Genomic DNA, 14,623 nt, shown 5'->3' with positions numbered 1-14,623 from the left:
CGTCGCCGGGGGTCTGTGCGTCCACTCAGAACTCCTCAGCAACCTCTGTGGCAGGACCACACACACCCACTCGGACCACCCCCAAGGTCACCCAGCTTCTGCTGCCGCTGAGGGCGCGCCCGCACCAAGGGCAGGTGTGTACGCCAGCCTGGACCCCCACAGCGGCTGCTGTGACTTCTGCCCTCGCTGGCGGGCTCTTGCACTCCTGCTTGGACCCCTGCACTGTTGCTCGGGCCTCTGCCCCCACCATTCCCCCCCTCCCCACGCCAAGGGTGGGCCCACACAGCAAGCAGGACTGTGTGTGAGTCCAGACCTCTGCAGCTGCAGCGGTGGTTTCCGCCACTGCGGGCCAACCTGTGCACCGCTTGCTGCGACCGCCCTGGTCTCTGCAGCCGCACCCTGCCGCCTCCGGCCCACCCACCCCCAGAGAGCACTCAGCAGTGCGGGGGGGTGTGGCTTAGACCTCTGCACTCCCTATTTGTGTCCCTAACGTGCTGCCTGCCTCTAAGCACCTTTGTTCTAACGGGCAGGTGAGCCTCCAGTGAATGGGGTAATTTTTTCCCTTTGCTGGTGATGCTGTTCCCAGGAAAAATATTCACTTTAGATTTGGGGGGTGACTCAGCCCAGGGGTTAGGGTGTCCATCCCTCAAAGTGTCTCCCCCTGTGCCTCTGAGACCACTCTCTCCCCTGGCAACTCTAGTCCTCCCAGCTTTCCCTGCTCCTGGAGCTCCAGGAAAGTGGCTGTGAATGAGGCTCTCCATGCAGTCCCTTTAATACAGAGCCTGGGTCTGAGAGTTCTGCGTTCTTCTCTCAAAGTGTTTAGGCTCTTTTCTCAGCCAAATATAGTCCATAAGCCCCTTCCAGGCTCCAGGGCTCTAGTCTGGGATTCTAGTTTTGGGGCTGAGGACCCACACTCTCTGGGCAACCCACCCCGTCGCGAGAGTCCCTCCTGGTCGCCGTTCGCTCCTGGGAGCAGGACAGCCCTTTCCATGTCTCCGCCTTTCCTACCAGTCTCAGTGTAGGTTCTTTGGTGGTTCTTGGCTGTAGAATCCTCTTAGTTTAGTCCAAAGTTGGTCTTTCAAGATGAGTGTTCTAAGAATTAAGTTGTAATCCACCTTGGTTCGGGGAAGTGGGAGTTGGAACATCCGCCTACTCTGTGGCCATCTTGTCTCCCACTGGCCAATGAAGGATTTTAATAGACAGTGTCATGTTGTTTGTGCTCTGGAGAGATTGAACATGAGAAGAGTTGTCTGAGATAACTTCATATTTCCTTAAAGTTGTTCCATAATAGTTCAGTGCAAACTTGGACTTAACGTCCAAAAAGTTCAGTTTTAGTTCTAGTTCTTCTTATTCTAGTTTTATCACGTTGAGCAGATCACCCTCTCAACCTTTTACTTCTTCATGAGTCCATTGGAAATAATAATGGCTGTCTCAGCTTGACCTATATCCAATATGAAGTTGATGGAGAACCTCCCTCAAAACACACACACACACTAACATAGCATATAACATATGTACATATTAGCGCTTTATAAATCCATATAAGTGCTATGAAATACCCATGTGGAGTGTTATTATTTTCCCTTCCATCAGCCAACCTCTGAAACCCACATCTGCTTGGATGTCCGTCCTGGGTAGGTAACATAAGTCATTGCTCTTTTTCTTGCTGAACTTCTTACAAACTGCTTCCAGAACATTGAGCTGCTCAACCTGACAACACTCCTCTTTCCCCAGTTCTACAAGCTCTTAAAGAGTGTGGGTGTTTTGTGCCCACCTTTTCATTTAACCTTCATAACACCCCCAGGATGTAGAATGAGAATCTCTTCTTGGTGAGACTGCTGCAGTCAGTCCTTAGAATCAACCTTGATAATAGCCCAAATCGCAATAGGTGGGGAAATTATTCAGTGTAAAAGTTAACAAGCATAAATATGTTTATGTAAAAATACCATGATCTTATTAGTTTATGTATGAAGGTATTGTTTGATTTAGACCACGTAGGTTGTATAATCACGCTTAAGCTAACTTACCTCTTCTGTGTTTTGAGTTTAGGTCTTTCAGAAACGGATGGCAGAGTCAGGCTCCCTTGCTGAAGGAGAAATGGCCTTGATTTTTGTTAACTGGAAGGAGCTCATCATGTCTAACACGAAGCTGCTGAAGTAAGTGGAGAGCCGGGCCTGTCATTGCAGTGACCCCCTCCCCCTGCCTCCGCCCCTGGGACTGAGACTCACACATAACTCTCTGCAGGGCTCCTTAGCAAAGGAACCTCAGGCTTTTCATTTTATTGTCATGGTCTGAAATGCCCTGTAACTATAAAATACCTATTTATTGAAGTAAAGAACTATAACAAAGAAAATACTATGATTAAACAAAGAAATTAAATCATTAAACAAGTCATTAGACTTATCAACATAAACTCGACTCTATTCGGTAGAGTCAGAGAGAAGTGGTGGCTCATGGCTCACACGTAACTGGCCAGTCCCACATGAGGAGTGGCAGACTCCTCAGTCCCACATGAAATTCCATTCCTTGGGGTGATTTTTCTGTCCCTTGTGCCCATGAGGAGCACATCCTGGGAGGAGCGATCAGCGGCCACAGCTCGAGCTGCCCCTCCTTCCTCCTTGGGGCTCAGCAGCTCTCCTGGGCAGAGGCTCCCTCCACCTCTACACCTGGCCTCTGTGGGCTGCTGCTCCCTTTCTCCCAACAGAGTGTGGACATTTTCTTATTGGTTCAGCTGAGAACAAGTTAGAATTTGTCAAAAGAAACTTTACTAAAAAACTAAGGTGGCCTGACCTGTGGTGGCGCAATGGATAGAGCATTGACTTGGAACGCATAGGTTGCTGGTTCAAAACCCCAGGCTTGCCTGGTCAAGGCAGATACAAGAAGCAAATACTATGAGTTGATGCTTCCTGCTCTTCCCACCCGCCTTCTCTCTCTGTCACTCTTTCCTCTTTCTAAAATCAATAAAAAAAGAAAGGAAGAAACAGGTGAAACCAAAACAATTCCAAAGGAGTTGAAATAAACTGGAAGAAATATACAAGTATATTGATTCCACTTCTTATTCTTCTTTGCCAACATTTCATCCAGATTGGCTTGGTCATCAGAGCTTTATGGCCAAGCTGCCTCCTCCTCCTTATGACTGTTCCCTCACTGGCCAGTGGGTTTTGGTTTTGGTTTTGGTTTTTAATGTATTGATTTTGGAGAGATAGAGACATCGATTTGTTGTTCCACTTTATCATGCATTCATTGGTTGATTCTTGTATGTGCCCTGACTAGGGATCAAACCGCAACCTTGGCTCATTGGGACAAACTGAGCTACCTAGCCAGGGCATGCCAGAGGTTTCGGCCCCCACAGGACATTCACTTAAAAACAGAAAGTGAGAGGCCCTGGCCGGTTGGCTCAGCGGTAGAGCATCGGCCTGGCGTGCGGGGGACCCGGGTTCGATTCCCGGCCAGGGCACATAGGAGAGGCGCCCATTTGCTTCTCCACCCCCCCTTCCTCTCTGTCTCTCTCTTCCCCTCCCGCAGCCAAGGCTCTATTGGAGCAGAGATGGCCCAGGCGCTGGGGATGGCTCCTTGGCCTCTGCCTCAGGCGCTAGAGTGGCTCTGGTCGCGGCAGAGCGACCCCCCGGAGGGGCAGAGCATCGCCCCCTGGTGGGCAGAGTGTCGCCCCTGGTGGGCGTGCCGGGTGGATCCCGGTCGGGCGCATGCGGGAGTCTGTCTGTCTCTCCTCGTTTCCAGCTTCAGAAAAATACAAAAAGAAAAAAAAAACAAAAAAAAAACCCAGAAAGTGAGAGAGTGTGTTGGTTGCAGGGCCTTGCGCGTACGGAAAAAGACTGGGGGCGAGAAGATGCCAGTGCAGATGATTGGGGACATCCTGGCGGCCGAGCTGTCCCACATGCAGGCTTACATTCGGTTCTGCAGCTGCCAGCTTAATGGAGCAGCCCTGTTACAGCAGAAGACAGATGAGGACACGGACTTCAAAGAATTCTTAAAGGTAACTCCATCCTGGGATCGTAGGCAGGCCAGCCCCGTGCTGAGCCTGAAGGGAAGGCAGAGGTACGCGGCTGTGGTAACCACAGTAACGGAGCCGGGCAGCCCTGTCAGTTTCCAGAGGAAATACAGACATGACAAAGAATATTTTGATTGTTTTGTGTTGCCTTTCGTGTTAAGTTAATTCTTCTTGGCACTGGGACCATAATTTTGCCCATCTTATTATGGTAGAGTGTTTTTTAAGCCTATTTACATAAATCAGCTACTTTATGCAACCCCTCCCAAAAAAAAGTCCAAAATGTCACTTTCTTAATTTTGTATATTGTATTTATTTTATACCCATCTTATTCCAGAAAGAATATAAAATATCTTACTTAATGTAATGAGATAAAATAAAATTTAAAATGAGTAGATGCATAAAAGGAGACAAAATGAAATAACAGTAGGAAAGAAATAGTGACACCAGGAATTAGGAGACTAGATGATTCTCATCTCTGATCCTGTCCATATACTGGAGGGAACATCGATGTCATCAGCCCTTTCAGAAACAGTTGGTTCCATGATGCCATGGTCATAAATGAAAACCAAGCAGTTGGTAAGCAGTAAAGCTGCAGTATACACAAGACAACACAACGTACAATACAAGATAGCAGTGCGGCCATGGGCTGTGTATGACGGATTATTAAAACAGAGCATCATGTTTTGAGAAGTCATTTTCATTGATGTTGTTCAATAATAGAAATGTGTTCAAATGGTGAGGGAAATGCAAGTAAAATCTGTTTGCTTTTTTTATTCCCATTTCTTGTTGGTTTTTTTAGTTCACAAAATACTGCATATAGGGATCTGTTATACAGCCACAACTGTACCTTATGGAAGATGCAGAATCTTAGTATTTTTATTATCAGAAAGGAATAAATAAATAGTTAAACATAAAATAGAAGATGTATAGACTAAGGATAAAAATTCTAGAAGATATCAGTATATCCAAAAGATATTAGTATATCAAGAATAAGTACACTGAAAGAGCTAATAAGGTATAACAGGTAAAGAGAAAAAAAACATAAAATCAAGAACAGGTATAAAGATATTTGTTTCCTGACCAGGCAGTGGCGCAGTGGATAGAACATCTCTGACTGGGACTCAGAGGACCCAGGTTTGAAACCCCAAGGTTGCTGGCTTGACTGTAGGTCACCAGCTTGAGCGCAGGATCATAGACATGACCCCATGGTTGCTGGCTTGAGACCAAGGTTGTTGGCTTGAGCAAAGGGTCACTCGCTCTGCTGTAGCCCCCCAGTCAAGGTACATAAGAGAAATCAATGAACAACTAAGGAACCACAACAAAGAATTGCTGCTTCTCATCTCTCTCCCTTCCTGTCTGTCTGTCCCTATCTGTCCCTCTCTCTGTCTGTCTCTCAGTCTCTGTCACACACACAAAAAAGATATTTATTGAACTAAAAGGGTATATGATTAAAAAATATATGCTAATATTGAAAACATTAACAAAATTAGTAGTTTTCTAGTAAAATTTGAAAACTGGTTCAATAAGAATAGAAAGTCTGAAGCTATTATTAACCAAGGAAAAAATTGAGTAACTTATCCTAAGAGAGGAGCTAAATTCACTTGATGGATTCAAAGGTGAACTCGTTCCAACTATCAAGGAATGGATTATTCCATGTTATATAAACTGTTACAGGAAAAAATAGAAAGCCTATCTAATTCATGTATGAGGCAAAAGTGGCCCTGACTCCCAGGCCTGGTTTTTATTTGTATTTAATTACAGAAATGAAAAAAAAATTATAACCCAGTGTCTCTTACAAATATAGTTGTTAAAATCTTAATTAAAATATCAGTGAGTAGAAATAAACATTGAATGAAAAGAAGAGTCTACCACAAATAGAAGCAAGCTAATATCATGCTTAGAACAGGAGAGGCTTCAGAATCAGACAGTGTGGGTTGGGGTCCCAGTCCCACCAACTGTCCAGTGTGTGACCAGGGCGGGCTACTTAATATGTGGTGCCTTCAGTCCCCTCACCTGTAACCCAGAGATGATTAGCACAGGAACCAGCATATTGTAAGCATTTAATAAATGCTAATTATATTTGTTTTCCTTAAGATAATCTCAGGGATGAACAAATGGTTCTATATATGGCGCTGAGGCCAGAACCCTTCAATTGGTGATGAAGGATTACCTAGAAATGAATGAGAAGACACAAAAAGAAACCAAAATCATAGAACAAATATTGATCAGATTAGATAAATGTAGAATTGTGAGTGCATGTGAGTATTTTTAAATAATCAATAGTAAAATTAAAAATAGGACATTTGCCTTCTAAAACATAGTAAAAGATTAAAAAATTTTAAAACAATAATAGCAATGTCATCACAAGTGTGAAAATAAGTAAAAATTGTTTATAGTCTCATATTTAATTGCATAGTATTAATCACATTAAAAAGCAAAATGTGACCATAAGCTGTTCTAAAATGTTACTTTTTAAAAAACACTCAGAAAATATAGAAATATAAACCATGAAAATGTTTGTTATAGTAACATGTAGAGATACATTATAGTAAATGTATTTTCCAGTCATTAAAAATTATCATCCCTGCCTGACCAGGCGGTGGCGCAGTGGATAGAGTGTTGGACTGGAGTGTGGAGGACCCAGGTTCGAGACCCCGAGGTTGCCAGCTTGAGTGCGGGCTCATCTGGTTTGAGCAAAGCTCACCAGCTTGGACCCAAGGTCGCTGGCTCGAGCAAGGGGTTACTCGGTCTGCTGTAGCCCCACAGTCAAGGCACATATGAGAAAGCAATCAATGAACAACTAAGGTGTTGCAACGAAAAACTAATGATTGATGCTTCTCATCTCTCTCCGTTCCTGTCTGTCCCTGTCTATCCCTCTCTCTGACTCTCTCTCTCTCTAAAAAAAAAAAATTATTATCCTAGAGTTGTGGCTGCTCTCTTCAGGTGAGTACTAGCACTAGTATCAGGAAGAGAGATGCACAGGGGGTGGTCCATGGCCTCCTAGAGTTAACAGGCCAGGGGGGTGGGGCACGGAGACACCTCTGCCTGTGTTAACCCAGCCCAGATGTGCCGGTCTGATAGAGGTAGCCATAGGTTATTATAGGGGTTCATTATAGGGGCTAAAAAGGATCCCTAAAAGGGAAGGAGGGAGATATCAAGGAAGAAGAGAGCCTGGACAAGAGAAGGCATGATCTGCCTTCAGAAATGAGTATGAATTGGCCAGAGAGTGGAAGAAAGAAGGGCCAGAACCAGCAAAGGTTAACGTAATCATTACCTGACATATAGTAGGTGCTCAATAAATGGTAGCACTTGTTGCTAATAAAGTAGGGACAGTGGGCAGGCAGAGGTGGAGACAATCAAGACCTACTTGGAAAACAGAGATTGGCGTCAGTGGTGACTTTTAGGCATAGGGGGAAGGTTGGCGGGTGCAAAATGGCACTACCAACTCCAGTAGGCATAGAGGTAGAAAGGAAGGCTCTTGCAAGGGGAGAGGAGGACTTCATTTTGGGGTATGTTGAGGTGTTGAGGTGTCTTTGGGACATCCAGGTGAGAGTAATGTGACAAGTACAGAGCTCCAGAGAGGGGCTGGGGTACAGACTCCGGGACGCAGCTGCAGGGGACCTGGGGCAGCACTCACAGTTAAGAGCGGGTAGAGGAGAAGAAGGAAGTGAAAAAGACTGAGGTCAGTGGACTGGGAAGACGGCCGAGTGGTTCCGGAAGCAAAGGAAGGAGTGATTCCGATCACACAGGCTGTCAGAGGCCTGTAAGAGAGAGCTAGGAAGCGTCACTGGGCTTGGCACATGAGGGAAAATTTCTACCTCTGAACGTCCTCTGGATGTATCATTTTGGATCCTGGGTTTTTAAAAGAAATTATAAATCTAAAAGTTCAGGAGTACAGCCTGTGTTCCCTTGTTTACCCCGGGGCTGTGACTTCCTCACGAGCCTCTCCGCTGTTTTGTAGAAGCTGGCGTCCGACCCTCGATGTAAAGGCATGCCCCTTTCCAGCTTCCTGCTGAAGCCCATGCAGAGGATCACCCGCTACCCACTCCTCATCAGAAGTGTGAGTTCCCGCCAGGGCCACCGAAGCTGACGTAGAGAGCCTGAGTACAACAGCCACCCCTGCCCTGTGGTCTCACGCCACTGATGGGCCAGGAACCGAAAGCGCGCGCACGCGTGTGCGTGTGCGTGCGTGTGTGTGTGTGTGTGTGTGTGTGTGTGTGTGTTACACGCACGTGCACATGAACACAGTACAATCTGAAGGGCTGAATCCTTGAAGTGAGCAAATGAAAGCAGCATCCACTGTCATGTGGGTAGCCTGTCCTCCCCCATCCCAGGAAGCTCCACAGCCTCTCAGAGCTGTGGGTGTCTGGGCAAGGGGAAGACCCCCTAGGTCCAGGTATGAGGCCCGTCTTGAGCCCAGAGTCCATTAGTACAGCCGTGGGCCCCAGTCTTTTGCTGAGACCTAGGTTCGTTTACCAACTGAACACCTTTACCTAGATGTCCCAGGAGTGTCCGATTCTGCATGTCCTAACCAGAGCTGCCATCATCCCCTCACCTCAACTTGCTGCCTAAACAGTCCTTCTGAAATTCCACCCATCCTTTTGACATAAGCAGTATGGGCCTCTTGAGCCAATATAATGTCTAAGGAGAAGACAGACTTTACAAAGTATTACTCGACGAACAGTCATTGATGTAATAGCCATCATCTTATAGAGAAAACTCAGTGGATATAATGCTCTGTGAGCCATGTTAATTCAATATAGGCCTTAGGGAACAGAGCTCATGTGATAGTTATGATACCAAACTGACTCGATGCACATTAATTCACACACAACCCCTTACTGGAAATAATTTTGGGCCAGGTGTGTTCTAGAGTTCAGAACGTACTGCAGACACTGTACACTATGTGACACTGCAGAAAAGCCTGGGAAGCTGCTGTAGCCAAACACATTCAAGTTCCTGCAGCGAATATATGAATAATCACTGTAAGTAGAATAAGTAAATAGATCTCTCCAGTTTAGGTCAGGTTTTGCCACCAGGTGAATATTGAAAAAGCCTTTAGGCTTTCAGGGCTTTTTTACATATGGAATTAGGAAAGGAACTGTGGACTCACAAGGCTGGAGTCCAGACAGAACTCCTCTGCGGAGGGCCCACTCACTTCCGGAGGGCCACACTGAGTTGTATTCTAGTCTCTGTTCTTTTACATTTGCAACTTCAGTTTGAAGTCACTTCAGAATGAACTGAATGTGCTTTGCTGCATGCTGACTACGTAATTCTATTGTATCCTTCCTGTGGCAGGGGGTTCACTGTTTTTTATTAGATTTTCTAAAGGTTCAATGATTCCAAAAATGTTATGAACCATTGCTATTCAGAAAACTCACACATTTCAAAGATGCAGCCAGTTTATGAGGGAGGGTGCACCCTAAGGCACATGGCTTCAGCTACTGGGAGGCGCTTGTCACATACAGACTATTACCAAGACCCCGCTGGGTGGCCATCAGAGACCCTCAGATTGCAGGGCATGTGATCCATGTCGCACTTGGCACACCCTCCTGTAACTGTGTCACCTATCCCTCCAAAGCCCCCAAGAACCCATGGGGCTATGAGCTTCTCAAGGGCAAATGACTGACAAGCTCACCAATGTATTTCCTGTGCCCACCATAGCACCCAGCGCACCTAGGAGCTGGGGGACGCCTGGGTGCATGGGTGGTCATAGACACAGTACATCCACGTGACCCAGCCACTTTTCCAGATTCTGGAGAACACCCCAGAGAGTCACGTGGACCACTCCTCCTTGAAACTGGCCCTTGAGCGCGCAGAGGAGCTCTGCTCTCAAGTTAACGAAGGCGTTCGGGAGAAGGAGAATTCAGACCGGCTGGAGTGGATCCAGGCGCACGTCCAGTGCGAAGGCCTCGCAGAGGTGAGGTCAGCGGTGTGGCGCTGGGTGCTCGGGCGGGCTCCAGGCGGGGATCCGGTGCAGGCCTTCCCCTGCTGTGGACAGTCTGCACTCAGCTTGGCCCAAGTGGCTCACCGGCCCTCCCCTTCCTGGGCTGTCACCTTCCTTTCTTATGAAGGAGGTTTGTTGTTTCTGTTTCAAGGTCTTTGAATTCAGCTGATAGAATCCGTGTTCTGTGGCTGTAGTAGTCATGTCCACTGTGCCAGTTTGAACTCTGAAGACAGACCGAGTCAGGGGAACGGTGGCACCCTCATTCTCAACGAGGAAATTCCACCACAGTACCCTCAGCTCCAGGGCCTGTCAAGGGAAACTGGGGTGGTTTGTGCTGGGACTTAAAAACTGACGGTTTCTTTCTCTTTAAGCAACTTATTTTCAACTCCCTCACCAACTGCCTGGGGCCCCGGAAGCTTCTGCACAGCGGGAAGTTGTACAAGGCCAAGAGCAACAAGGAGCTGCAGGGCCTCCTCTTCAACGACTTCCTGCTCCTCACCCACATGGTCAAGCAGTTTGCTGTTTCCTCAGGCTCGGAGAAACTGTTCAGCTCCAAGTCCAACGCTCAGTTCAGAATGTACAAGATGGTAGGCGCTTCTGGCGGCGGCAGGGGAGCAGTGAGGTTTTTCCTTTGCCTTTAGGATCTCCTTCCTGGCCTGAGCCTCCCCTGTCCTCATTCCCGGCCTCGGGGGAGAGGCCCATCCTGTGAGCGTGGCAGGCACCCAGGGCTCCGGCCTCGGTGCAGTAACACCTGCGCTACCCCCCATACTTACTTTCACCCAGGCGGGGCAGGTCCTTCTTTCCCAGACCCCTTCTTTCTCCACAGGGCTCTTCAGAACAGAGAGAGGGTACTCTCTCTGGACGTAGGCGGGTAGTGTCCTGGCCCATCTCACAGCCTGTGTTTTGGCCCTAATTCTTTCAGCCCATTTTCCTGAATGAAGTCTTGGTGAAACTGCCCACAGACCCTTCCAGTGATGAGCCAGTCTTCCACATTTCTCACATTGACCGGGTCTACACCCTCCGAACAGACAACATTAACGAGAGGTAAGTCCTGGCCATGTGTGACCTGCTTTGAAGTCTAGGAGAAAGGCTGGGCACCTCCCTCTGCCATAAAACTGTCTCCAATCCATGCTCAAGTCCTCCTAACTCTGTATCCTCAGCCTCTGACAACCAGTCCCCAGGTCCAGCCCTGCTGGTAGACCTTAGCTCAGGGGTCAGGAACCTATGGCTCGCGAGCCAGATGTGACTCTTTTGATGGCTGCATCTGGCACACAGACAAATCTTTTTTTTTTTCTTTTTTTTTTACAGAGACAGAGGGTGAGTCAGAGAGAGGGATAGACAGGGACAGACAGGAACGGAGAGATGAGAAGCATCAATCATTAGTTTTTCGTTGCACATTGCGACACCTTAGTTGTTCATTGATTGCTTTCTCGTATGTGCCTTGACCGTGGGCCTTCAGCAGACCAAGTAACTCCTTGCTCGAGCCAGCAACCTTGGGTCCAAGCTGGTGAGCTTTTGCTCAAACCAGATGAGCCCGCACTCAAGCTGGCAACCTCGGGGTCTCGAACCTGGGTCCTCCGCATCCCAGTCCAACGCTCCATCCACTGCGCCACTGCCTGGTCATGCTTATAGAAAAATCTTTAATAAAAAAAATAATGTTAAAAATATAAAACATTTTTATGTATTACAATTCATTCATTTCCACCGTTCAAGTTCATGGTTGCGGGTGACTGGAGCCAATCACAGCTGTCCTCCAGGACAACACCAAATTTTTATTGGATAATGTGTAACGTACACGGGTTGTTGTATGGCTCTCAAGGAATTACAGTTTAAAATATGTGGTGTTCATGGCTCTCTCAGCCAAAAAGGTTCCTGACCCCTGCCTTAGCTTAAACATGCTGGGTTATTGCAGCCGGCTCCTGACGTGGTTTGCTGCTTCTTAGGCCCTCCTCAGGATCTTCCTACGGGGCAGACCCCAGACCCCAGTCCCTACTAAAGCCGCTCAGGCAACAGCCTGTGCTCCTGTCATCTCTATGGTGATAAGACACAGTCCCATCAGAGACACCACAGGAGCGGCCAGAACGTCTGCCTCCCCCATTCCCCTTGGTGCGGACTGCCTTCCTCCCTCTCTGCCTGGCCAGCCAGGCGTCCTCCAGGGTGCAGCTCAGACAGCAGCTCTGTGATGACAGACGGGCTGCTCCTCCTCCGTGCACACAGCCCGTTGTGTGGAGCGGCCTCTCAGTCTGCTGAATTGCCTGGTGTGACCTGCACCTTCCCTCTGCATGCCCGGCACCTTGCACATGTCTGCTGTTTTGTAAACAGTCGAGAGCTGTCTAGACATTCTCAGATCGACTGTCAATTAGCAAGCGAATCTTTTGAGTTGAGTATTTGATTGGAAATATGTCCAAGCCAAGGTTAGCCAAAGAGAACAAGTGCAGAGCTTCAGGCTCCTGGTTGAACCTGGGGGCTGCGTGGGAAAGCTGCCCAATGGCTGTGCTCTGCTCCTCCTCCAGGACTGCCTGGGTCCAGAAGATCAAAGCTGCTTCTGAGCAGTACATCGACACTGAGAAGAAGAAACGGGAGAAGGCCTATCAAGGTAGTCGGTCGTGCCCTGGTTGGTTAGAACCAGCCACCAGGGGGTGCTAGGGAGCAGAGCGTGGGGTCTTGCCTTCAGGTCACAGGCAGCTGCTCCTGCAGTGAGGGGTGGATGGGGAGTGAGAGGCTAGACATGCTGCAGGATCAGACAGCAGAGCTGCTGCTGCCCCCCCACCCCCTGAGGCAGTTCCAAACCTCCTGGGGGCCTCCCTGCGCCCTCATCCCACCCATTGCAAGCCTGGAGTCATAGCTGGACCCCCTTTTCTCTGTGGCAGTCTCAGTCTCCCCCCCACACACTCTTTCTTCACTCCTGTCTCCAGGAAGGGGGTCCTGTAAGTGCACAAGCATGCCACCTCGGCTGGGCCCATTTACTCCATCAGGCCTCACCTGTGTGGCCTGTTCCCCTCAGCTCATAAACACTCTGCCCCTCCTCACCCAGCCCAGCCTCTGCCCTCCACTGTCCAGGGCCACGCCCCCTCCCTTGTCATCAGGTCCTGGCCCTTTCGTCACCCCCCACTCCTGTTCACTCACCAGCCTGTCAGGCCACTCGCTGTCCCCAGCAGTCAGGGCAAATGGCTCGCTCGTACAGCACCAGTGACCTAACCAGTGGCTTGACACATTTCCCTCCTTTGTGCTCCGTGCACCCAGTTGGCAAGAAGTTGAGGGTCCTCCCTTGCTCTGGACCCCACAATACCCCCAGTGGTCCTCCTGCCACCGAATCCTCTGTCCTGTCCACGCCAGCTCCCTTCCCCCCGGTGCACCCCAGAGTTGCTGCTCTCGCCCGAGCCTCCCCACCTCCTCCCCTCGGTCAGCCCGGTCTCAGCCCTGTCTCACTGGCTCAGCCGGGGGCATCTCTCCAGAGCCCTGCTCTGCAGGCACACTGTCCGACTTCTGGGTGTCTGCCGGCACCGTAGAGTGGCATCTCCAGGGGAATTGATTAGCCTCCTTCCAGAAGTAGGTCCTCCTGAGACTCCGTGACTGCTGTGTTGTCCTCGGCCGCCTGGGCTGGAACCCTGCTCCTGCCTACCCCTGCCCCGCACACACGCACCTCCCCTCCAGTCGTCACCCAGTCCCATATGTCCTCCCTGTCGTTCCCTTTCCCGCACACAGCCCATTGGGACCCCACCCCACACACAGGCTCTAGCAGGAGTGGCCCCAGCCCTCAGCTCCTTCGTTTCTGGAGTGTTGTTTTTACAGCACTGCTCTCAGTGCCTCTCTCCCACCTTCACCGTCTTCCCTGTTGCCTCCCAAAGTAAGGAGAAAGTTCTCACCCCAGACTCGGCCGCACCGCTGCCTAGCTGAACAGCCCCAACCACCCCGCCTCCGGACAGTCCTCCTCTGTCCTGTCCTCCCATGTGTGTCCCTGGCTGCCAGAGTTGCAGTTCTTTATGTGTTTTTTTATTCAGGTTTCCCTTATTTTGTTATATACTCCTGAAAGGTATGTGCCCGGCTTTTGCTAATTGAATCTTGTTTTAATGGTATTTTAAAGGCTTGCTATTGGCAAATCAGTGATTGAATCATTTATAAAGCATACAATGATCTTTTAATTGGTCAGAGATATAAATCAGTTTTTCCATGTTAGTTTTGCTTAACACCAGTATCTGTACGTGTGCGTTTTCCACGTGTTTAATTCTGTAGACATTTATTGGTTACTTACTCTGTGCCTGGCCCCGTGTTAGTCTTTACTAGGGCTAGAAGCTGAGGAGGGCCCGGCCCCGCCCACCCTGGAGAGGCACGCCCCTTCTCACAGAAGGTTCCACTTCCTCTGAACTTGGAAAATCTGTAGCTCACCAGCTTTTTTGTTAGTGTTTAAACCTGAGGGTAAAATCTGCTTAACTAACTTCATATTCATCAAGATAATCTTGAGTTTACTGACTCATTTCTCTGTATTAAAACCATTTCTGAGTACTTCGTTAAGTAGAATAAAGTCTTAAGTGAAACTGTTTTGTAAACTGAAGTGTTTGCATATCATTGGAATTATGGTCAGTGCTTAAGAAAACAGACTTTGGTACCTGATTTAAGTTTTGACCCTGCTGTTTAGAAGTGCTGTGAGTTGAGCATGCTTCATTCAG

At 48.5% G+C, this 14,623-nt stretch overlaps 1 protein-coding gene across 9 annotated transcripts in view; it reads left to right on the top strand.

The window, feature by feature from the left end:
* Positions 1-14,623, top strand: part of ITSN2 (intersectin 2) — a 145,736-nt gene that overhangs the window by 129,171 nt on the left and 1,942 nt on the right. For 8 of the 9 annotated variants that reach the window (XM_066378744.1, XM_066378745.1, XM_066378746.1 and 5 more), the window contains 7 exons: positions 2,050-2,156; positions 3,811-3,994; positions 7,971-8,069; positions 9,762-9,929; positions 10,328-10,543; positions 10,879-11,000; positions 12,470-12,552. In XM_066378744.1, coding sequence (XP_066234841.1) covers positions 2,050-2,156; positions 3,811-3,994; positions 7,971-8,069; positions 9,762-9,929; positions 10,328-10,543; positions 10,879-11,000; positions 12,470-12,552 — 979 coding nt within the window. Of the gene's footprint in view, positions 1-2,049; positions 2,157-3,810; positions 3,995-7,970; positions 8,070-9,761; positions 9,930-10,327; positions 10,544-10,878; positions 11,001-12,469; positions 12,553-13,957; positions 13,990-14,623 lie in introns of all 9 variants that reach the window. The other variant, XM_066378749.1, reaches the window with a different exon arrangement.

Source organism: Saccopteryx leptura, chromosome 3 (genome assembly GCF_036850995.1).
Source record: "Saccopteryx leptura isolate mSacLep1 chromosome 3, mSacLep1_pri_phased_curated, whole genome shotgun sequence".
NCBI lineage: Eukaryota > Metazoa > Chordata > Mammalia > Chiroptera > Emballonuridae > Saccopteryx > Saccopteryx leptura.
The sequence above is the reverse complement of the archived record's forward strand: the minus strand, read 5'-3'. Positions and strand labels throughout refer to the sequence as shown.